The following is a 22,240-nucleotide window of genomic DNA, read 5'->3' as shown; positions in this document are numbered from 1 at the left end:
TAGAATTAGAAAATCGTAAAATAAGAAAAGCCACGTGGCAGAGAGGTTTGACTAGTTGACTCCAACGTCCGTAACTGTTTTTTTGCTGACGTGGAATAATCGCGGTTTCACATTTTACTTTTAGTTCTCTCTCCTTCTCTACTCGCTTCTTTGATCCTTCTCTCTGTTTTGGTTTCCCGGAAAACGAGAGAGAAAGTGCGAGAAAATTCCAAAACTCTTTTCTTCTTTTTCTCTCTCTACGTTTCTCTTTGCGTTAGACGGCGGAGCTTTTAAGCGTATCAGTTCTATGCATTAAGCACCATTTTTTTTCTTTCTCTTAGGAGTCTAGAGAGATCGTAGCGATGAAAACCAAACAGCAATCGCGATACCTCGCTACGATTCTTCTCACGGTGCTTCTCTTTGTGCTAGCGAAGGCTAATACTGATCCGCTTGAAGGTACGTAGTTTCCAGATTCTCTCGTCTCAGTTAAGATTCTTGTTCGTCGTTCTTCTTCTCTGTTTAAGAACTGAGCTTGATCGTACTGAATCTTTTCTTACTTCCGAATCGAACTGATGATTATTAGTATTTCTTTGGGTTTAATCGCGAGTTTAGATCTTTTGATGTTACTTGATCATGTTGAAATCAACATCTACACGTGTTCGACGAAATGACTGTATGTGATTTGTTGTTTATTTGTGTTTTAGTTTTGGCACTTCAAGATCTCTACAAATCCCTGAGCAATCCAGAGCAGCTGAGAGGATGGAGATTGGAGGGTGGAGATCCATGCGGAGAAGCTTGGATGGGAGTTTCTTGTTCTGGTTCTTCTATTGTAGACCTGTAATTTCCACATGTTAACCCTTTCTCTCAGTTTTTTTCTCTTATCCGATTCGATCAAAATCTGATTCATTCTTATCTTAGACAACTACGAGAGTTAAAGCTTTTGGGAAGCCTTGGAAACCAGCTTCAACATCTCCACAACTTGAAGACCATGTAAGCAAACTCTCCCTTTTCTTCATTGTTACGAGACAGATTCATTGTCTTGATGATATTAATTCAAAGAATTGTTGGTCTCTATCTTTCATTTGTGTCAGGGATGTTAGCTTCAATAGCCTTCAAGGTGAAATTCCATTTGGCTTGCCTCCAAATGCTACTCATATGTAAGTGTTTTAAGCAAGTGCGTTCATCATTTAAGCTTACATTTTAGTGCAATTCACGAGTGTTTTCGTTGTTTGTTTGATTACAGAAACATGGCTTGTAACAATCTGACCCAGAGTATCCCTTTCTCCTTACCTCTTTTGACATCTCTTCAGTCTCTGTAAGTGGCTTATTCCAAATGGAGTACTATTGTATATTTCATTACATGGCCTTACGTTTCCACTGATTCGTTATATAATTGCTTCCTTTGTCTTCTAGGAATTTAAGCCATAATTCATTATCTGGACCTCTTGGAAATGTGTTTTCTGGCTTACAAATTAAAGAAATGTGAGTCTTCTGTTTCAGTTCTTTTAGTCTTTCATCACCAGCAAATTAAGATACCTGTTCATATTCAAATAATATTTGACTTTGCTAGGGATCTGTCATTCAATAACCTGACGGGAGATCTACCAAGCTCTTTTGGAACTCTGATGAATCTGACTTCACTGTAAGTATCTAGAAATTTTATCTGCAATCTGCTTCGTGCACATAGATGTAACCAAATAACAGCTTTGCTACTGTGATAACGAAAACTGCAGGTACCTCCAGAACAACAGATTAACAGGATCAGTCATCTATCTCGCGGAGCTTCCTTTAGCTGACCTGTAGTTCACTCTCTCTATGCTTTTATTTTGCATTTCATTGAACTTCTTTTATATAAATGAGCTCAACATGTCTTGTCTTCAGGAATATCGAAGATAACCAGTTCAGTGGTATTATCCCAAGTCATTTTCAGTCCATTCCTCATCTGTGGTAAGTTTACTCCCCGCTTCTCAAATATTGGCTCAGACGCCTAAGACTCGTGATAATCATACATGGTGTTTTTGCTGAACAGGATTTGGGGAAACAAGTTCCATGTAGAGCCCAACTATAAACCATGGAAGTTCCCTTTGGACGTTAGACCGTTGATACAAAATGCTACTGGCTATCCAACGACAGAGTCGAGTGCCATTATGAACTTTCCCAGACCTCAGACGGTGGTCAGAAAGAAGAAGAAAGGCATAGGAGCAGGAAGTACCTTTTTACTGGTTGGCGGATTAGCTTTGCTGGGAACTTTCTTTGCACTTTTTGCAGTCCGCATGAGTCATCGACGTGCACAAAACCTTGCTGCTAGTCACATAAGCAACAATAGCACAGCATACTCTCTTCCAGTCAGTACAGGCCGAGGTGATCTATGCTGCCTCTCCCTCATTGTTACAATGGCAATTCTAGTTCCTCGGTGCTGATTTTCTTACCTTCACATGTAACAGAGTATCCTGTCGCAACTGAAGATAACCCACAGATCAGAAGGGTCCAGCCACCGACAATTCCCCAGCTCAGACATTTACCTTCTCCACCTGTCAGAATCGATAAAGCTGTTAGAAGAAAAAGCTTCTCTGCTACATGTCAATATCCATCGTTCGCTAAGCTTTTCTCAGCTGCAGAGCTTCAACTGGCAACTAACAGTTTCAGTGAAGAAAATCTACTCGGAGAGGGTCCTCTTGGTTCTGTTTACAGAGCAATATTGCCTGATGGCCAAGTATATCTTCTCTTATTTCTCTTCAAACATTTGAAATATAGAATTTGCATTATTCGTTTCTCATCCGTATATTTTCTTAAAACAGTTTGCAGTCGTGAGGAACATCCCAATGTCTTCGCTGTCTTTACATGAAGAGGAACAATTTACTGAAGTGCTCCAGATAGCCTCCAAACTAAGACACCCAAACATTGTGACACTTCTCGGTTTCTGCATTGAGAATGGGGAGCATCTTCTTGTCTATGAGTATGTTGGGCATTTGTCCTTGTACAATGCTATGCATGATGAGGTCTACAAGCCACTTTCCTGGGGATTGCGTCTCCGCATTGCTATTGGAGTTGCCCGAGCTCTGGAGTAAGTATCCTATCTTCTCAAACTAATAGTTATTCCCTATCATTGCAGCCATTTATTTTGACTCTTCTCTATCTGGTGAATCAAATTCTTTCAGCTATTTGCACTCGTCGTTTTACCCTCCTATAGCCCATAGCGATCTCAAAGCAACAAACATCTTACTAGACGAAGAACTTACACCTCGTATTGCTGATTGTGGGCTTGCTAGTTTAAGGCCACTTACAAGCAACAGTGTTAAACTTCGGGTAAGTAAGAAGACAGTATATGATGTTGCGTCACTAGATTATTTTACTGAGATAGACCTAATGAGTGGAGATAAAGAGCAGGCTTCAGAGATAGCGATACAGAACACGGGCTACATAGCACCAGAACATGGTCAACCAGGAAGCAGTGGCACAAAGAGTGACACTTATGCACTGGGAGTGCTACTCTTGGAACTGTTAACAGGAAGGAAAGCATTTGACAGGTACGCAAGCAATTCACATACTAATATATTAATCGTTGATAACCAAGCTAAGCTGTCAACGTATTTTGATGGATGTTCCAGCTCACGACCCCGAGGAGAACAGCTACTGGTGAAATGGGCATCAACCAGACTTCATGACAGGCGAAGCTTAGAGCAGATGATTGATGGAGGGATAGCCGGCACATTCTCTTCAAGAGTCGCCTCACAATACGCAGACATTATCTCCCTATGCACTCAGGTATTCTCTCAATAGAGCTTCTTCACTCAGGATCATTACATTACAACTAATCGTGCATTCATAAGCAGGTAGAGAAAGAGTTCAGACCAGCGGTTTCAGAAATAGTGGAAGCACTCACTGCACTGATACAGAAACAGAACAAGGAAGCAAGCAGTAGTGTAGCAGACAAGACCGACCCTTTTAGTAAATCTTTCTGCTCAACACGCACACGCTTCATCTCCTCACCTACCTTCAGCTACCTCTCTTCTTGACCATTTTCTGTATCTCTTTTTCATGCACAGATACCTTACTGTCAATATAATAGTTAGCATATGATGAACACGTATTAGTCTTTGTAAAAGGATGTTACTTGGTACATGATAGAAATAAATAAAAAAGAGTTTGAAACAAGGCAAGATCCTATAGTAAGAAACAGGGTCACTTGGTGTTCTGAAACTAAGTTTTCTAGCCAATCCCAAAGATACAAACTAAGCAGAAACTCCAGCGTTCAACAATGTATTGATCTCTCCTCTTATATTCACAGGTCTTCCATCAAACATGGAAGAGAGACTTTTCTCACAAAGCTCCTTCAGTTCTCTTGTTTTCGAAAGTGCAGCTTCCTGTATTCACCAACAAAATTTGTTAGATATCCCCTTCAAATTCCAAATTTCTGATAAATCTGACACCGGTAATTCACATTTTCGCCAAAACAAAAGTAAAGCTTTTTGAAAACATGAGCTTACCTGTTTTGGCCATATAGACGAGAGTGAATTCTGCAGCTCCATGCGTCTTCTACCCACATCTTTTAAGCTCTCTCTTAGCTTCACTTCACGGTGTTTCTTCTCCTCCAGCTCTGAAACAAGCCTATCTAGGAATCTGTAAAACATCAAAAATACATATATCAAAAGCTGTGGTACGCACTGCAAATTCCCAGGCAGAGACACTATATCCTAACGCACCTTTTGGAGTTGAGGATCATGATCAGATCCCGAGATTTCTTGTTTGTTAGCATTGAAATGGCCATGGAGATATCAACTACCATTGGGTCAATGGTTTCAGGAGAATACTGCTGAAGAACCATCGGGGCAACTGCTTGCACGTGGTGTTGCAAAGACAGAGTGTCTTCATTTCTCAGTTCTATCAAACGCTGGTTCAAAAATGCCTTGACCTGACACAAGAGAAACCACATAAAGTGTCTCTCAAGAAGCGTTTCCAGAATTAAACTAAGCACTAAATAGTCAGGGATTAGAGTACCTCATACAAATCATCAAGGATCTTATTCCTATATCCTGTGTCCAACAGCTGGCTCCTCTCTCCTCCACTCCCTAAGACTTGAGTTGTAGAATCTGCCGACTGTGTCTGATTTGATTCTAGCAAAGCCGAATCAGTTATTTCTTCTACCTGAGGTGTTTCAACACTTACATCCCAAGAAATCTCAGAAACATCAACCTCAGGGCCTTGGCTTTCTTCCACTTTACATGGAGAATTCTCAGGAATATCGCTGGCATTGACAATTTCATATGAACCTAGATCATTTCCACTATCAACTTCTTCTACCATACTGACATCCCAATCTATCTCAGCAGTATCAAGTGTAATATCCCAATCAATACTGTCTGTAGCTGTGTCTGTACCATTTGCATTCTCAGATGACTGAATATTATCAGCGTCAAGAGCTTCAGAGACCCCCAAAACGCTTAAAGATGGAGGGTTATCACGAATGTCTTTCAAGCTTTGTAACACGATCCTCAGTGGCTTCTACAGACAGATCTGAAGCGGGTCAATTCAACCTCCCAGAACAAAGGGACCAAAATTTTAGAGAGAAAGAGAGTAAAGTTAAGAGTGATCTTACATCTTTCTCAGTATGAACATCTTTAACATAAGCGGAGTAGTACTCCATTGCCCCTGTTACTGAGTCACTGTTGATAACTTCCAGAATCTTGCTAAAGGTACTAGGAAGCGAAGTTGCAGTCTCCAAAAGTTCACGCCTCACGTTGTTTCCCTGAAATTTTAAGATGTTATAAGCTAATGCGATCCTTTAAAAAACCTATGGATGAAACCAGGCCAAGTTTTCAACTAAAAACCTGCAATCCAAGCTCTCGGCAAGCATCCTCATATTTGGTTGCTGAGAGTGCAACGCTCCTTTTGATATCAGCTTCTTTACGATCAAGTTCCGCCATTTGTTGCTGAACTTTTTGCACTTGCTTTTTCAGATATGGGCTTCATGTTTTGCAAGAAGCAAAAAAAAATCATTAGGAAATGCCCAAAGTAGAGAGACTATTGGTAAAAATCAAGTAAAGCAATCCAAGAAAGCAACTCACATTTCGTAATTGACATTCTGAATTATAATGTGAGCTGCCTCCCCAAGATAAATGTGATCTTTTTCAAACGCACGAACAATTGCTTCCCAAACACCCTAAAAAGGAGCAAAGTAAACAGATCACAAAATGTTCAACGACAATGAATACAAGTAAAATGCGAGACAGAGACAGAGACAGAGAGGGAGTATTCCTTACAGAAGCACCCGAAAGACGACCAAAGATGTTGCGGCTCTCTGGAGTCGTCTTCAGGAGAATCTCATATATCTTTTTGACCTCCAAGTAACCAATCACTAAAAGCAAAACAACGATCACTTGGATGAGAAAAAACAACAAGTAAACACATTTAAGCCTTTACAAAAAACTCCAAACAAGCTTAATGTGTTTCACAGAGACGCAAACCAAATCTCTTTGGCATTTTTCAGAGAAAAGACTAAAACTTTAGAGTAAAAAAACCAAAACTGCTAAATTGATGAGACAAAAACTGAAAAATCGAACCTTCAGGATCTAGGGTTTGAAAGTAAGGATCGATCTCTTTAGGCAAAGAAGAGAACTCTTTTAAGATTTTGACTCTGATGACGCCAACCTTCTTCCTCCAATCCGCCGGAATTCTCTTCCGATCCACCAACCATTCTTCAAATTCAACAAAATTAAAAACCAAAATCAAAACCATAACTTCCAATAAATCAGATTCGAATTCAAAGGTAGAACACGACGGAGAGATTATTATGTGTAGTACGCAATTAATAATTTCTGCATTACCTCCGAGACGAGAGAAGGTGATGTCAATTGGAAGATTTTGAACATCGTCTTGTGTCGGCATTTTTATTGTTTTTCCCGGTAAACCTGAGATTAATATCTGGGGAAAGTATCAGTTTTTAAGGTTTTGGTTGGAGTCTGCTATGGCTTTGCTTTGCTTTGTCCATCATCAGGTATACCGATTCCGGTTTTTGATCTAACCGGATCAATTTACTCCGGTTCCGGTTAACTTAAATTATTTCTGAAGACGGCGGTTTTCTGAAGGTTTGGTTATTATACAAACCGCGTTAAGGATAACCAAAACCAAAACTGACCTACACCAATAGTGTCCAATGTCCATCCAAACAAAATTAAATGGAACAGTTAGTGAATAATAATGGAATACATACAAACAAACAATTCAATCAATTTTATTGACAATCAGAGTTTCATCGCATAAAATTTGGGTGACTAAACTTGTTCCATATATATAATCATTTTTAGTGTTAATTCAATCTAATGTAAGACCAGTTAATGGATCATTAAAAAACAATTAAAACAAATCTTAGAATAATATATCTGATGGAATTGAAAACTATATCTTAAAAATAATATAATATTTGAAGAATATAGTTGAATAATAGGAGAATAAAATAACAATAATTTAGAGAACAAACAAAAAATATTTATACAAGTTTGTTATCATCAATTTCTACATAGAGAGAGAGAGAAGAGAGGGGGATGGAAAAGGACATGTTCTTGACCGCTTTATCAGAATATTTTTCTTGGTTTTATACAACCAAAAAAAAAAAAAAAACAAACAAAGTCGTCTTCTAATATTTTAAGGTAGAAGAAACTTTTACAAAATTGTATTTTAAGTAAATAATAAGAAGCAAATGCTTCTCTTCTCCAAAATCATTCTATTAAGTTTTGAACCCTCTCCACTTCAATCGATATAACCGACCCTCTCTCCTTCTCTTCTTCTATCTCTCCCCTAAAGTAGCTTTAAATGCTCCGTTACATAATCTCTATCTCTTTCCAAGAATATAGAGAAAGAAAAAATAATAATATTCAAGAACTACTAAGTTAATAGATATCATCATCATCATCTAGTGATCAAAACCACCGTCATCATCAAGCTTGCCATCCAGGAGAGAAGAAGACCAACATAAGAGAACATATATCGAAGATCAAATCTATCATCTCTCTTCATCATCATCACCCTCTGCTGCTGTTACTATCACACGCTCAAACATCAATATAATCATCATCAAATGCAAGGTCATCACCAGAATCATCATCAACAACACTTATCATCAGCCTCTGCCACGTCCTCAGCTTCCCATGGAAACTTCATGTAAATATAATTTAATTGTGTATATATCTTGATGAGACTTTATAAGTCGTATAAAAACTTTTTGAATTGATTTCATGATCCCACTAAGTTTTTATGTGTGATGAGCAGGAACAAAGATGGGTATGATATTGGAGAGATAGACCCATCACTCTTCCTCTATCTTGATGGACAAGGACATCATGATCCTTCATCAACTTCTCCTTCTCCTTTATCTCATCATCATCACACAACTCGTATGCACTCTCTCTCTTCTTTCTTTTTTTGGGAATAGGGGTTTGTTTTTTTGGTTTCAGCAGATAAGGAAGATTCCCTTCTAGAGAGAGAGAGAGAGGGAGAGAGAGAGAGTCACAGCAAAAGCATGCCCAACAGATTTCAATCTTTCTTCTGCCATCAGTACTCTACTTTCAGCTTTGACCAGATCCTCTCTATCTTTTTTCTCTTTTCAGACATCAAATCTTCCTTACACTTCTAAACTCTCTTCTTCTTTAAAACCCTTTTCTCTTTCTTGTTTTTCTAATTAGAACTAGTCCACTCACATATTTATATAACTTGTTATATATAACCAGACCACTTCCAAAACATCACATGACGACTCATCTATGAATCTTTAACTATGGCAGAGAATTTGGCGATGAGACCTCCAACATCGACGCTCAACATCTTCCCATCTCAGCCGATGCATATAGAGCCACCTCCTTCTTCTACACCCAATGTAATAAATAATAATTACTTTTTATATTTCTATATATATGCCAATAGTTGGTTTCTGTTTCTGATTTAATATAATGTCAGCGCAACTACTAGCTGTTTCATATATTATCAAGTCAGACCAATTATTATGCGTTTCTCATTTTTCTAATTAGTACTGATTTGATTGTTTTCGTCTTTTTTTTTTCTATGTTGTGTTTGGTAAGACCGATAATGCAAGATTAGTTCCGGCTGCTCAACCTAGTGGTTCGCTTCGACCATCTTCTGAGCCGTCCATGGACTTGACCAATCATTCTCAGTTTCAACCTCCTCAAGCTTCTAAATCCATCAAGGTCTCTATCTATTAATCTTTTTAAAATAATTTAATTGCTTTGTCAAACTAGAAAACGAATATAGTTTTAGACTTGTTGTAGTTTTTAATATGTTAATGGGTCATTTCGGAATGTTATGGCAGAAGGAAGGGAACCGCAAGGGGCCTGCCTCATCGGACCATGACATACCGAAATCGTCAGACCCTAAAGTGAGTGTTCATACAACTGCAAAAATAAGATTTTTTTGTTTTTACCTTTTGGTGTTTCATATTTTATTTATTAATTTAATTTATCAACAGACATTGAGAAGACTAGCACAAAACAGAGAAGCAGCAAGAAAAAGTAGATTACGTAAAAAGGTCAGCATTTATATATTTCTATATTTGTATAATTAGTTGCAAATACATAGTATATTTCAATATATCCAAGTTATTTATAACGTTACTTGGTAAATTATGACAGGCTTACGTTCAGCAACTCGAGTCATGTAGGATCAAACTGACCCAGCTAGAACAAGAGATTCAACGGGCCAGATCCCAAGTAAACATTTTGACCTGTCTTTTCATGTATTATATAGTATATACTTCACACCTAAAGTCTAAAATGTACCAATTTGATTTCCGATGGTTAGGGCGTATTCTTTGGAGGGTCTCTTATAGGAGATCAACATCAAGGTGGACTACCAATTGGCCCTGGCAACGTCAGCTCCGGTACGTTAATAGTTTCCTATATACATGTGATGATGACTCAAAAACTGTAAATTTCGAAACCCCCAAAAAAAAGAGATATTGAGTAAATGCAATGTGAAGCAGAAGCAGCGGTGTTCGATATGGAATATGCAAGGTGGCTGGAGGAGCAGCAGAGGCTGTTAACCGAACTGAGGGTGGCGACACAAGAGCACTTGGCCGAGAACGAGCTTAGGATGTTTGTGGACGCTTGTTTAGCTCATTATGACCATTTGATCAACCTCAAAGCCATGGTCGCTAAGACTGATGTCTTCCACCTCATCTCTGGAGCCTGGAAAACTCCAGCTGAGCGTTGCTTCTTGTGGATGGGTGGTTTTCGTCCATCGGAGATCATTAAGGTACGTTACATGATCACGTCTTTTCTTATAAAACCATATAAATATAAATGAATATTGTATATGTTGGTGAGTCTGTTTTCGGATAGATTTTTTTACTTATTCTATTCGAGCCACATCCCACACAAAATTAAGATAAGATGTGGTACTTATAATAGTCATGATGATATTGTAGACTAATCAATATGGATGAATATATAATCCTAAAAGTTTTGGAATTTTACTATAGTCATATTAAATTCTACCTGCGAAGCTAAAATAATCCAGAATATAATCATTGATTATCATCAATTTCTGTGGATAACTTGCAAAAGATAAAATAATAATGACTGAAAATTGTGACGTTTTATTATTATGATCGTACATGTGCATAGAATATAGTACTAAAAACTTTATTCAATTAATAAAAATAATTTTCTCCTTTCTGTAAAAAAAAATTGGTCTTTGATTTTCATAAAGAGGTACGGTGTAGCTAGTAATAATAGATAAGACAGACTATATATAGTGATATTGTTGGACGAGGTATATATAGTAATGTATACATAACATCGCATAGGGTGAACTATAGATGTATAAAACCGACCTATATACGTGTATGTCTTAAGACAATAATAAAGGTACACGTAAAATTAATGTTAAAAACAAATAAAGAATGCATGCAATTGTGTGTGATAGCGAAGTATTTCTAGAAATGGTTAGGTTTTGGCATAATGTAAAAGAAAGTGCCTGTCTGTTTTTTTCGATTCATGCATGGTCCATAGGGAGAGAGAGAGAGAGAGAAACATAAACCTCCATGAACTTTAACAGAGACTGCCATAGTATAATAAGTATATTAAAAGAAAATAAATAAATCTTGTCGTTTAACCTTTTTAGCAAGCTCATACGTACGTTGGATAATTATCCTATTCTATTTTTTGTAAAATAATTCCGTAAAGCCTTTTTGACCTATGATTTATCATATAATTAATATGTGTATAAACTACGATATATATAAATTGATGTATGGATGGTGTGCAAACCTGACAAGACCTTTGGCGATGTCTCAATCTTATATCCATTTTAGTGAAAACAAAAAGGAAAGAAGAGATTTTGGGTGTAGCTAGTAACTTGTGCATAGTAGTACACTGCAAATTTAATGCATTCAACGTTCTTTGTGCATCGATTAAGACCATTGCTAGCTAGTTCTCTAAAGTATTTAACTTGTATATGTGTTAATTTTGAGACGCATGCCATGCAGGTGATTGTGAACCAAATAGAACCATTGACGGAGCAACAAATAGTTGGGATTTGCGGGCTGCAACAGTCCACACAAGAGGCCGAGGAGGCTCTCTCGCAAGGCCTCGAGGCATTGAATCAATCGCTTTCCGATAGTATTGTCTCCGACTCTCTCCCGCCTGCATCCGCACCACTTCCTCCTCATCTATCCAATTTCATGTCACACATGTCCTTAGCTCTCAACAAGCTCTCTGCTCTTGAGGGCTTCGTTCTCCAGGTACCATCTATTTCTTAAAGCTATTATAATATCTAGGGATTTTTTTATATATATCTCGGATATACGGAAATGATATAAAAGTGGACCCCTATAGGGGAGCGGATGTGGTCCTAATCGAACTAGGAATACATATTTTGATTCTTTGAACTACTCCTTATTAAACACAACTAAACTATCATATATTTATAATATACACATATATATGGTTGGTATAACACGCTATCTAAATTTATATAGATGTTTTGTATGTATGTGTATGTTTGCGTACAACTCATATATATATATGTAGGTAACGTCGGCTATTATTAGTTAGACGACATTCGTAGTGTATAAGTATAGTAATAAAATAAAAATAGTGGTTGATTTTTGTATGGATTATAAGAGGCTGTTAAAATCACTAATTTGAAAACTTATTATTTACGCATTACCATATATATATGAAATGAAAAGTATTTAAACTCTTGATTCCGACATTATGCAAGTAGGTCTCTAACAAACACTTATCTTGTCTTATATAAACTTGGTCGGGTTGCTTTTCTTAGAAGACTAAGTTTATTAGTAATACTATATTTATTTTCCCAATTATTTACTTTACTAATTTAGAACGGGCAGGTTTATGCAAGAAATTATATATATGCTTATGTATTAATGTATCAAACTATAGGCTAATATAATAAAAATCGGCATCTTTCTGTATTTTTCTCTTGTTTTTTTCAATTAAAATAAAAATGATCTTCGTGTTTAGATACACACGATATACGACCTTTCATCTATATATTATTTGAATTTCTAAAAATCAAAACAAAAAGAGAAAGGTCCAACTTTAAAAGAGGCAGTAAATATGGGGTTAGTTTACTAAAAAAGGGATGATGGGTTTCAAACTTCTCTAAACGCACGTGACAATTGCCACCATGATTGTATTATATTCACATATACGCAGTCCAAATGCAAATACTATTATATATATCACATCAAAATGGAAACAAGGATTGCTTGGAGCCCATATCGTTGCATGATGTCATGGACGTAACTGCCCGAGTATCCCGTTCCCATCCTCTCAAAACACTTTCTTGAGATTTGAGAATAATTATTCCCTTTACTTACATTTGGTTCCACAATTTTTTTTTTGTCTCTACTTAATTTCATTAATGATATAGGTTAAGATTATAATTAAGTAGTGATCAAAAGTATCATGAAAGCATGGCGTGGGACCGAGAGTATGGAATTCATGGTTACACCTTTTTGACAATTTTGGTGTCGTGTTCTTATTAGTGTGTAGTAACAAAGCTTTGATTTTTTTGTTTGCTCGATCAACATGTTGAATAATCGGCATGCATTAGTCGTCAATCAACAATATAATTTATACATAATACATAATGTTAATTTATGGATTATTAATTGCATCATAATGCATGCTTGGTCTTTTAACATGCATTAATTCCATCATAATGCATGTTAATTTGGTCTTTTACACTCCGAATTATGAGACTATTAATTAGTTACTGTCCAGTTTCATTAATTGTCTTAGTCAATAACATGAACACTACTTTTTCCATATTTTGATTTGCTTCTATTTCTTCATTTTCACTTTACTTATTTAGTTTTTGGACTAATACATTAAAAGAACTTACAGGCGGACAATTTGAGGCACCAAACGATCCATAGGCTGAACCAATTGTTGACGACACGTCAAGAAGCACGGTGTCTTCTAGCAGTTGCTGAGTACTTTCACCGTCTCCAAGCTCTAAGTTCTCTCTGGCTAGCCCGTCCTCGACAAGACGGATGATACTAAAACAAACTGATGATGAAGGAAACCACAAGAAACACAAGAGAATAGGTTGATTAGTTAGCCAGCTTGACTTCTCTCTCTATATATATATTGTCTCTTTACTCAAATACAGTACAATTAGGGAAAATTAAAATTGCTTGGCTTCTTTTGTTATATGATTTTGATAAAGATGATAGACAACTATTTCCATACCTTTAATTAAGTCTTTCTTGCGCAAGTGAAAAAAAAAAAATTGATCTTCAGTTTCAAACACAAGGACATAGATCATACTAACAATATGAAAGAGAGTTGAAAGAAAAGAGAATGCTGGCAAAAATTGCAACTGCATGCAAGAGAGAGGGACTTGTAACTTGTTAGGTCAAATTAAAGCATTGACCAGTGAGGAAGGTGACAAATGGTGAGTGTTTTAGGATACCATCAGGGACTTGGGTTAGTACCGTTTTGCTTTGGGCTCAACGCCACCCTCTCCTTTCTTCTTCACTTTTTCATTTCTTTGCTGTCACCACACCAGTGTTTTCCAGTCTTTTTCTCAGTTAATAAATATTTTTTGTAACATTATTATTACACTATGGTCAAACGAAAACCAGAATTTATTTTTACATCACAAAAAACGAGATTGATATAGCTGCCAGTTTCTCTTTTTCAAAAGAGGAAAAAGTTATTTTGGAAAAAGATAAAGCTTACAAATAGCCCATAATAACTAAGCCCATTACTTTTAGGGTTTTAGTCGAAAACCCAACAACGCAGTACGATACGAATGGGAGCAAAACAATAAAACAGAGAAGCCGCACAAACACGAAAAACAAAAACAAAAAGAACTCACACACACAACTTACACGAACAGAGAAGACCTGAAGCCACAAAGAAGTTTGTACCAATTCAAAGCATACAATCTGCTTTCGAAGGTAATTTCCTGAAGAAATTACTTGGGGCAGAAGGCATCTTGCTTCTGAACTTGGGATGCCTCATCCAGAACATCCCCGCCACAAGAGCTACGATCTTGAATGGCGTCACGTATAAGATCATTGCGGCGAAAAGACAAAATATCACAAACAAGCAAGTCGCACGCGGATCTCTCCAACTCAACAGTGCTTGAAACCTCTCCCCTTGCGTTGCAATGTCTCCAATAACCATCTGGATCCGACCAGCAACGCTTCTTAACCTATCATACCTCATCTTTACAACATCTTGTCCCTTTGAAGTGGGGAAAGTATCGAATTCCTCGTCCAGCTCATCGGGACTAGCCGCTTCAGCCCAAGAGAGCTTTGTGTCCATATGAGGAGGATGACGCGGCCTGAACCGAAAACTCCAAAGCCCTATCAAGAAAATGTAGAGAAACGTGGTTGGGAGTATCAGCTCCGGATAACAAATCAGTATAAAGAAGAGAACGTGGAACAGTATCGTTGTCAATGGATTCTTCCAGTAGCAGACGTCTCCTAACCATTTGCTCATAGCAATCAAGCCTGAAAACACAGAGACTATCCTGAAGAAGTTAGCTTTGCTCCTCCTCATACTCCACATGTGTGAATCAACATCGAGCATGTACTCTACTATCTCTTTCCTTAAAGGAGGTTCTGCTCGAGATAACCGCGCTGCAACAATGCTCATCGCTTGGTATCTAAGACTGTCTAATTGGTTCACAGTGAATGGATGGAGATAATGCATCTTTGGAAGCAGAGGATGTCCATAAAGATAGATCATGTGAGCCAAAGATAGACAAGTGAATCTCACAGCTAGTTGGACTTCTCCCATTTTCTTTAACCCTTTTGTTTGCAGAACAAGAAGAGGGTAGGAGTGAGTGTAGATTCTGTCAGCCTCTAGAGTCGATAGTCTGATCCTTACCTTTCCGATTCTGGCATCCACTTTGGCTCCATTGTTTGACTTCTCGCTCCCTCCAAGGTGACAGTTATCGAAAACTCCCAGTGTGATGACTGTACAAGGATCATGTACTTCCCATGTGTATTGCTCATTCCATTTAGGGTTATAGCTCTCAATGATGGTTCTTGTTCTCACCCATTTTTGTCCGTACTTGGCAACACAATACGGATCTGTTGTGGATTTACCGTCTTTTGTTTTCATGGGAGAAAGCCCTTGAGCACTCAAGATTCCTACTTCAAGGATGCCAATAGGTTGCTTCCACAGTTGCCTTGCCGTAGGTTTTACGTCACTGATGTACAGAGTTGATTCGTCCATTACATGGTAACCGCCTTCAAGGCAAACTCGTAGGTGGATTCGGCTGGAGAACTTGAGCTCGTGTCTCTTGTCTCCTTCCAATGCCCCAAATCCAAATTTTTCGAGGTTGTACCATTTGGAATGAACAGCTCTGTGGTCTAGTCTTTTCTCAAACACGTTCAAAGGTGAGATCAGTCTCCCCATGACTTCATCTTTAGCTGATGTCACTTTGTTTTCTACCGTCAAGAAGAATTGTTCTTCAAATGGCTCTGCAGCTACAAAAACAAGGTCTTCGTTCCACATCGGACTCGTCGTCTTGTTAGGACATAACTTTGTTTTGAGAATCTGATTCCCAACCTGAACCTTAACAAAAGCTTGAGGCGGTTGGCTCCTGTCGCTAGGCTCTACATCTTGCGCCTCAATGACATTAACCCGCAAATACCACAGTTTTGGGGATACATAGACCTTAGACCTCACGCTTTGGACACCTTCTCCTTGAACCGAGGAAGCATCCGAGTGCCAAGCATCAGGAAACGCTTCATCAGCTTGCGTCCCAAGCCAAACCGCTACCATAACCTCTCCTCTCTTCTTACTCTCACCTCGCCTATCTTCTAATCTGTACCACTGTGGTGCAAGTGGACTATCAGGAGGAACTCTTGTAGGAACCTCACGCATATCAAACACAACCTTCCCAATGTATTCATCTCTTGTAACCATCTCCTTATCACGCACAAATACTTCGACTGTAGATGATTGGACCTTGTCTTTTGAAAATGCGAAAACTTGATTCCATTCCGGGTTTGTTCTTTTCTCGAAATGTTTGGTCTTTCCTTTGTAGTTTCCAATTTTCACTTCGACATAAGGATCACAGTTGCTCGTGACAGGGTTTGGAGGAAGATCCTTGGCTTTGACGACACGAACATAGAGATAAAACATTTGCTCAACAAGGTCGTATGTGCTTGCAGCTCGTTCACTACCAATCCATCCAGTTCCTCCACGCTGTCCTCCATGTGGCCATCTCTCTCCAAGCTCTGGTTTCATGTCTTTAAGCTTATAGTCTTCTTGACTCTTAGCTCCATCTTTCGCTGCCATGGTTTTAGGTTACTTGAACCAAAAGATTCTCCTTTTACTTTTCTCTAAACGCGAAAGTTCTGCACCTGACACACAAAAACAGAAAACCAGTTTCGTGGATGTAAAGAAACTAAGGGATCTCCTAATCACCGATCTAAAACCTGAATAATAAGTATTAAGTAATTTTCTTTCAATCTCAAACAAAATCAATGAAGAAATAATCTATAATATTATACGAACGCTAATTGATTTATGAAGCACACATGAATTTATGTACAAAAAAGATGTGTTTAGTTAGCAGCACCTTGAGATAGATGTTGAGGAAGTTTCTTTGAATGAAGTTCTCTGTTTTGTTGTACCAAAGAAATGGAGAAAAAAATTAAGAAGAAGTCAAGAGTTGTATTGCATAATCAAGTTTTGGGAGAGAGAGAACGAATGAGAAACAATTCTATTACACACACACAGAAAAAAAAAAAGATAGTGGAATCAAATGAAAAATGCAAAACGAAAAAGTAAATTACTCTTATTCTCTCTGTTTTTCTTCTTCTTCTTTTAGAGGGAAGCTGATTCTTCTCTTTTATAGCGAAGCAGATTCTTTGTTGGTCTTTTAATCTTTATGTATAATCAAGAAAGTTTTGCCGCAGTGACAAAAGGTAAAAATAGTAGATTCTTTCACACTCTATGCTCTAATCAAAATTTTCAATAAAAAAGTCCATCCACAAAAAGCATAGATACATGTTTGTCTTCACTCATGAAAGTAATGAACGCAACATTTAAATTTTCGTTTTAACATTTTTTTAGTTATTGTATCATTGAACTATTGAACTATGTTCGGAAACATTGTGTACCCTTAATGTTTAAGAATTTGCAGATTTTCTAATGGTAGGTAATATATCTACAGTGCCTAAGTGATGATTAGTAATAAGATTAGAAAACATTTACAACACAAACTTTTCCCTGTGAGCATATATATCTTTAGTGTGACTTTCTGTCTGATTGGAATAAGCATCTAAAAATTAGCTTTTTCGAGTCTGCAACTCTTTTTTAATAAAAAGCAAAAGGGAAGGCTAAGCAGTGATTATTATTTGATTGAGTAACATCATTACCTTATTATCCCGTCATTTTTCTATTCTAATGCCGGCACTATAGCATATAAAACTATTTCCTAAAAATAGTAGTATTATAGATTTGTCACAAAGAAAATACAACAATTTGTCACAAAGAAAAATTTGTACATAGCACACTTCTGTCTTTTTTTCTTTCTAAAATCCGTAACCAGCTCCATTTTTCTAGATTAGCATATTTATGATTTTTTTTTGGGAAAATTATAAATAAAAGAGCTTTTTAAAAACATTTGTCCATATACACTTTTTTTAAGATTGTCAATTGTAAAGAAAATACCCCTACTAATAGATATAGTGAAGTTTTTAGGAGTTTAGACCAAAAAACAAACAGTAAACCCATGTTAGTATACAACTGTGTAAAAAAAATTTGAAAAAAAAATGTTTTGGGTGTCAAAAATCAGTTTGTAAATTGATGATTTTTGGTCTAAATTGTTCAGAAAAGACTTTATACGATTTTTTGAAGTTCTGAAAAAATTTAGATTATTCATTCTACAGTTTGTACATGTTCTAAGAAGTTTAGACAAAAAATTTGTTCTAAAAACTTCAGAAACTGAATTTTGTATGTTCTACCAAATTAAGAATATGTATTCTACATTTTTCTTCATTCTACATTAATTCAGAATATATTTTCCACGTTTTACTCTGTATATTAAAAGAAGTAGAAGATATATCATAAACATTTTAGAATTTATAATCTGTAAAACTTAGAATACTCTAGAAATAGAAAGAAAATAAACTAAATAAGGAAAGTGAATATTTTTTGAATAATCGTAATTAATGATTACGGTTCTGTATTTATTGTTTAGATATATTCTAATATATTTTAGAATGTGTATTCTAAATTATTTAGAAGAAAGACAAAAACAACAAAAATTGACATTCGACATAACTTATGATATCGTGATCGGTTGTTTACCGTCTCTTCCACCTTTCACAAAAATTTCAATTACCTGTTTACGATGCAAATCTACGTTACTTGTGGTGTATGGACACTGGATGCCAACAAGGAGTGGAGATTTATTGATGATGAAGAAAAACGTGTGAGATTACTGATTTTGCAACCCACTACGTCTCTTGAAGAGTGAGACGACGGAGAGAGACGGCGGACGGCGAAAGAAGATTTTGTTTCGATTACAATCTTTTTCCCATTTCCAAAATTTTTTGTATTCTCAATTGTAAGGTTATCGAGACCCAATAAGATCAAATAAGGCCCACTCGATTTCAAAATAAGACCCAACAAAAGCAAATAATTTGTTCAAACTGTTTTCTTAATTTCAGTTAATAAAAATCAACAAATTAAATTTAAAAATATAATTCAGGGTATTATTGGCTTTTATTTAACCTCTAAAACCTATTTGACCAAACTAAAAAAAAAAGTGCAGATGGACAAAGTTTTTAAAAACATCTTTTATTTCTAAATTTCCCTTTTTTCCGCTCAGAAATTAGCCATAAAAATTTGACATTCGGTCCCTCATGAGGACTTTGTTCAATTTTCTTGAAAACCATGTAACAAAAGATAAGTTCTATACTAACTCCAAGAAACCTTTTTGGACATAAAGTTACATTTGTTCTTTATCGACAAAGGTTATCAACATTTTTACTTACTATGTAAACTATAAATAAACTGCATATTGATCTCTCTCCAAACGAATCAAAGAAGATCACAAAAATTTATGTTCATGAGTGGCTTCTTGGCCAACCCCGACGGACCCGACCCCATCATCATCATTACCCACTTTCACGTCCTTAAAATTATTCTCTCTTATCTCTCTCTTTCCCTAAACCCAGATAAAAAAGAACAAGATCATAGATTATTCTCTCTTATTCTACTTTTACTTTTTAATTCTTTTCATTTCACTCAATAACAACAAGAATCCCTAGATCTCCTGATCCATCTGTAAAATTAGAAAATTTCTGAGATTTGATCATATGGATCACCTAAAAATCTATTCTTTTTGATCTGCGTTTAATGCCAAGATTCATCATTTCATATGGGAAACTATGAACCAGTCGCAGATAACACATGAGACTGTGTTCTTCCTCATGAGTCGTAGGTCTTCTTGTTGCAATTTGACTTCTCTGATGTTGCTTAGAAGATGAAAATATATAATATCAGCCTTTGATCAAATCTTCATGTGTAACTATCTAAGTTTATGTAATTGATTATCTGTCTTATTATGATTGTTTGCAGGTTTTGAATTCCACTTCTAATGAAAAGAGAAAACGAGAAGAAGAAAAAAGAAAAATCGATTTGGGAATTTTTGTTTTTCAAATTTTCTTGGTTTAGTTTTGTAATTGGGTTAAATTTTGGTAAAATCCGGTTAAATGAGTTTATTAGTTGGTTAATCAAATAGTAAACCTAATAGCAAACCGGATAAATTGAAGTTCATGGGGAAATAGATGATATCTAATATTCCGAAGGGGAAATAGCAATAGAAGTATGGATTTAGGTAAAAATAGGAAGAATATTTAAGTTCGTAGGAGATATAGATCGAGATCAAAGATCGATATGAATCTGATACGATATGATATCTATTATAAATTTATAGATATGTTCATTATCAAATCTTGTATACACACTATGTTTGATTCATTGGTGTACGGAACGTGTTTAGGGCTTCCCATAATGCCTAGTCTAAACTAATTGGGCCTCTTATACGTTAAGCCCATACTTAAGCGCTTCTTCGATGACACATCTCCCCGAAAAGAGAGTCGTTTATGATAAATCTCTTCCAACGGTCGGATTCGATATATCCGTTTGAATATATGACCATAAACTCTTTCCCAAATTTTCTTATTAATATTGAAAGTCTAAAATTTCTCTCGCAAGTCTTGTATTTGTTCGACAAATCAACTCATATCGAAGTTGGATGAATTTGTATTAGATGGTCAAGGCATTGTCCTCAGCTTCACACTTCCACCAGTTATAGCGTAAACATAATTATAACGCGTTATTGCATTATCCAGACATATTCAACGCCGACATATTGTTTTTTTTTTTGAATAGACGCCGACGCGGACATATTGACCATATATGTATTGACTATTATTACGGTCCATGTGTAACCAGTGATCAAATCGAATCCTTCTCTTTTAGTCTTATGTCTCTCACTAAGTCACTATATATGTATGTATTGTATTATATGTATCAATTACACTTTCCATCAAAACTCAAAACCGATACCAAACACCAATGGATAAGAAAGCGACAGTAGTTTCCTCTCTCTTGTTCTTGTTCACATTCCTCTTTGTCTAAAGATCTCTGTAACCAAGATGACAAAAGTACCCTCCTCAAGATCAAGAAATCCCTAAACAACCCTTACCACCTGGCTTCGTGGCACCCCGAAACCGACTGTTGCTCATGGTACTGCCTCGAGTGCGGCGACGCTACCGTTAACCACCGCGTCACCTCTCTAACCATATTTTCCGGCCAGATCTCCGGTCAGATCCCGCCTGAAGTCGGTGATTTACCCTATCTTGAGACCCTTGTCTTCCGCAAACTCTCTAACCTCACCGGTCAAATCCAACCCGCCATCGCTAAACTCAAGTACCTCAGGCTCAGCTGGACGAATCTGACCGGTCCAATTCCTGATTTTATAAGTCAGCTCAAGAATCTTGAGTTCTTGGAACTTTCCTTCAATGATCTCTCTGGCTCCATACCTAGCTCTCTCTCCACGTTACCTAAAATCATGGCCCTTGAACTTAGCAGGAACAAGCTTACAGGTAAAGAACTCTCTTCTTTCCTCATTCATATCATCGTGTTACTCGTTTAATGATCGTTCTCTTTGTTGTAGGTTCGATACCAGAGTCATTTGGGTCGTTTCCAGGAACTGTACCTGACCTTCGCCTATCACACAACCAGCTCTCTGGTCCAATACCCAAATCACTAGGCAACCTCGACTTTAACCGGATCGATTTATCCCGGAACAAGCTCGAAGGTGATGCTTCGATGTTCTTTGGAGCCAACAAAACCACATGGTCCATTGATTTATCAAGAAACATGTTCCAGTTCGATATCTCAAAGGTTGAGTTACCTAAGACACTTGGTATCTTGGACTTGAACCACAATGGTATCACAGGGAATATTCCGGTTCAGTGGACTGAGACTCCTCTTCAGTTCTTCAATGTTAGCTACAACAAACTGTGTGGACACATACCTAATGGAGGGAAACTTCAGTCATTTGATTCTTATTCCTATGTCCACAATAAGTGTTTGTGTGGCGCACCTCTTGATAGTTGTAACTTGTAAGCCAAGCACAGCTATTCTACTTTTCCAAAGAATCCAAATGTCTATAGACAACTGTATCTTTTTGATTCGGATTGATTAATAAAGCATCAGCCAAACTTGCATCTGAT

The 22,240-nt window shown here is 36.9% G+C and overlaps 4 protein-coding genes, 2 long non-coding RNA genes and 1 pseudogene across 16 annotated transcripts; 4 read left to right on the top strand and 3 right to left on the bottom strand.

The window, feature by feature from the left end:
- Positions 1 to 22: 22 nt before the first annotated feature.
- LOC104708420 (protein STRUBBELIG-RECEPTOR FAMILY 2) lies at positions 23 to 4,134 on the top strand. Its single transcript, XM_010424989.2, has 16 exons — positions 23 to 435; positions 684 to 816; positions 898 to 969; positions 1,071 to 1,136; positions 1,223 to 1,294; positions 1,393 to 1,461; positions 1,550 to 1,621; positions 1,713 to 1,778; positions 1,861 to 1,926; positions 2,009 to 2,340; positions 2,424 to 2,692; positions 2,778 to 3,043; positions 3,138 to 3,285; positions 3,367 to 3,506; positions 3,588 to 3,744; positions 3,813 to 4,134. The coding sequence occupies exons 1-16, from the start codon at positions 342 to 344 to the stop codon at positions 3,993 to 3,995; spliced, it is 2,205 nt and encodes a 734-aa protein (XP_010423291.2). The 5' UTR covers positions 23 to 341; the 3' UTR covers positions 3,996 to 4,134.
- On the bottom strand, positions 4,057 to 6,961 carry LOC104708422 (CDK5RAP3 protein homolog). Its single transcript, XM_010424991.3, has 10 exons — positions 6,804 to 6,961; positions 6,540 to 6,674; positions 6,240 to 6,334; positions 6,045 to 6,139; positions 5,808 to 5,943; positions 5,576 to 5,725; positions 4,978 to 5,481; positions 4,683 to 4,891; positions 4,467 to 4,599; positions 4,057 to 4,343 (listed from the first exon to the last, which is right to left on the bottom strand). The coding sequence occupies exons 1-10, from the start codon at positions 6,862 to 6,864 to the stop codon at positions 4,212 to 4,214; spliced, it is 1,650 nt and encodes a 549-aa protein (XP_010423293.2). The 5' UTR covers positions 6,865 to 6,961; the 3' UTR covers positions 4,057 to 4,211.
- A 687-nt stretch (positions 6,962 to 7,648) lies between these two features.
- On the top strand, positions 7,649 to 13,710 carry LOC104708419 (transcription factor TGA10-like). 7 transcript variants are annotated; one of them, XM_087462006.1, is made up of 11 exons: positions 7,649 to 8,136; positions 8,245 to 8,369; positions 8,757 to 8,848; positions 9,051 to 9,176; positions 9,299 to 9,364; positions 9,455 to 9,514; positions 9,618 to 9,695; positions 9,787 to 9,865; positions 9,968 to 10,239; positions 11,474 to 11,728; positions 13,362 to 13,710. In XM_087462006.1, exons 1-11 carry the CDS (start codon positions 8,054 to 8,056, stop codon positions 13,512 to 13,514), a joined length of 1,389 nt encoding a protein of 462 aa, XP_087318132.1. In that variant the 5' UTR covers positions 7,649 to 8,053; the 3' UTR covers positions 13,515 to 13,710. The 7 variants fall into 7 exon arrangements, with proteins under 7 accessions (XP_087318132.1, XP_087318131.1, XP_087318134.1 ...); XM_087462005.1 differs by having other exon boundaries at positions 7,691 to 8,136; positions 9,965 to 10,239; XM_087462008.1 differs by having other exon boundaries at positions 7,697 to 8,136; positions 9,302 to 9,364.
- On the bottom strand, positions 13,444 to 13,826 carry LOC147940524 (uncharacterized). The gene is made up of 2 exons (XR_015563980.1): positions 13,710 to 13,826; positions 13,444 to 13,526 (listed from the first exon to the last, which is right to left on the bottom strand). It is a non-coding gene; the product is annotated as an uncharacterized LOC147940524 (long non-coding RNA).
- A 329-nt stretch (positions 13,827 to 14,155) lies between these two features.
- Positions 14,156 to 17,312, bottom strand: LOC104708418 (FT-interacting protein 1). Of its 4 annotated transcripts, none has more exons than XM_087462002.1 (3): positions 17,065 to 17,283; positions 14,959 to 16,846; positions 14,156 to 14,833 (listed from the first exon to the last, which is right to left on the bottom strand). In XM_087462002.1, the coding sequence occupies exons 2-3, from the start codon at positions 16,779 to 16,781 to the stop codon at positions 14,767 to 14,769; spliced, it is 1,890 nt and encodes a 629-aa protein (XP_087318128.1). In that variant the 5' UTR covers positions 16,782 to 16,846; positions 17,065 to 17,283; the 3' UTR covers positions 14,156 to 14,766. The 4 variants fall into 4 exon arrangements, with proteins under 4 accessions (XP_087318128.1, XP_087318129.1, XP_010423287.1 ...); XM_087462003.1 differs by having other exon boundaries at positions 14,959 to 16,840; positions 17,065 to 17,205; XM_010424985.3 differs by having other exon boundaries at positions 14,156 to 16,846; positions 17,065 to 17,312.
- A 2,218-nt stretch (positions 17,313 to 19,530) lies between these two features.
- LOC104708417 (uncharacterized) lies at positions 19,531 to 20,477 on the top strand. The gene is made up of 2 exons (XR_754769.2): positions 19,531 to 19,934; positions 20,076 to 20,477. It is a non-coding gene; the product is annotated as an uncharacterized LOC104708417 (long non-coding RNA).
- A 565-nt stretch (positions 20,478 to 21,042) lies between these two features.
- On the top strand, positions 21,043 to 22,239 carry LOC147940523 (polygalacturonase inhibitor 1-like; annotated as a pseudogene). Its single transcript, XR_015563979.1, has 2 exons — positions 21,043 to 21,607; positions 21,679 to 22,239. The product of XR_015563979.1 is annotated as a polygalacturonase inhibitor 1-like (transcript).
- The last annotated feature ends 1 nt before the right edge of the window (position 22,240 follows it).

This window comes from Camelina sativa, chromosome 8 (genome assembly GCF_030686135.1).
Source record: "Camelina sativa cultivar CO46 ecotype springtype chromosome 8, ASM3068613v1".
Taxonomy (NCBI): Eukaryota; Viridiplantae; Streptophyta; class Magnoliopsida; order Brassicales; family Brassicaceae; genus Camelina; species Camelina sativa.
The sequence above is the reverse complement of the archived record's forward strand: the minus strand, read 5'-3'. Positions and strand labels throughout refer to the sequence as shown.

Coding starts and splice junctions, on each gene's coding strand:
- LOC104708420 (XM_010424989.2), top strand. CDS start 342: ATGAAAACCAAACAGCAATCGCGATACCTCGCTACGATTCTTCTCACG. Junction 970..1,070: donor CTCCACAACTTGAAGACCAT/GTAAGCAAACTC, acceptor CATTTGTGTCAG/GGATGTTAGCTTCAATAGCC. Junction 1,622..1,712: donor CTGATGAATCTGACTTCACT/GTAAGTATCTAG, acceptor CGAAAACTGCAG/GTACCTCCAGAACAACAGAT.
- LOC104708422 (XM_010424991.3), bottom strand. CDS start 6,864: ATGCCGACACAAGACGATGTTCAAAATCTTCCAATTGACATCACCTTC. Junction 6,140..6,239: donor GTCGTCTTTCGGGTGCTTCT/GTAAGGAATACT, acceptor GCTCCTTTTTAG/GGTGTTTGGGAAGCAATTGT. Junction 4,344..4,466: donor CGTCTATATGGCCAAAACAG/GTAAGCTCATGT, acceptor TGGTGAATACAG/GAAGCTGCACTTTCGAAAAC.
- LOC104708419 (XM_087462004.1), top strand. CDS start 8,054: ATGCAAGGTCATCACCAGAATCATCATCAACAACACTTATCATCAGCC. Junction 8,137..8,244: donor GCTTCCCATGGAAACTTCAT/GTAAATATAATT, acceptor TGTGATGAGCAG/GAACAAAGATGGGTATGATA. Junction 11,729..13,361: donor TTGAGGGCTTCGTTCTCCAG/GTACCATCTATT, acceptor AAGAACTTACAG/GCGGACAATTTGAGGCACCA.
- LOC104708418 (XM_010424985.3), bottom strand. CDS start 16,781: ATGGCAGCGAAAGATGGAGCTAAGAGTCAAGAAGACTATAAGCTTAAA.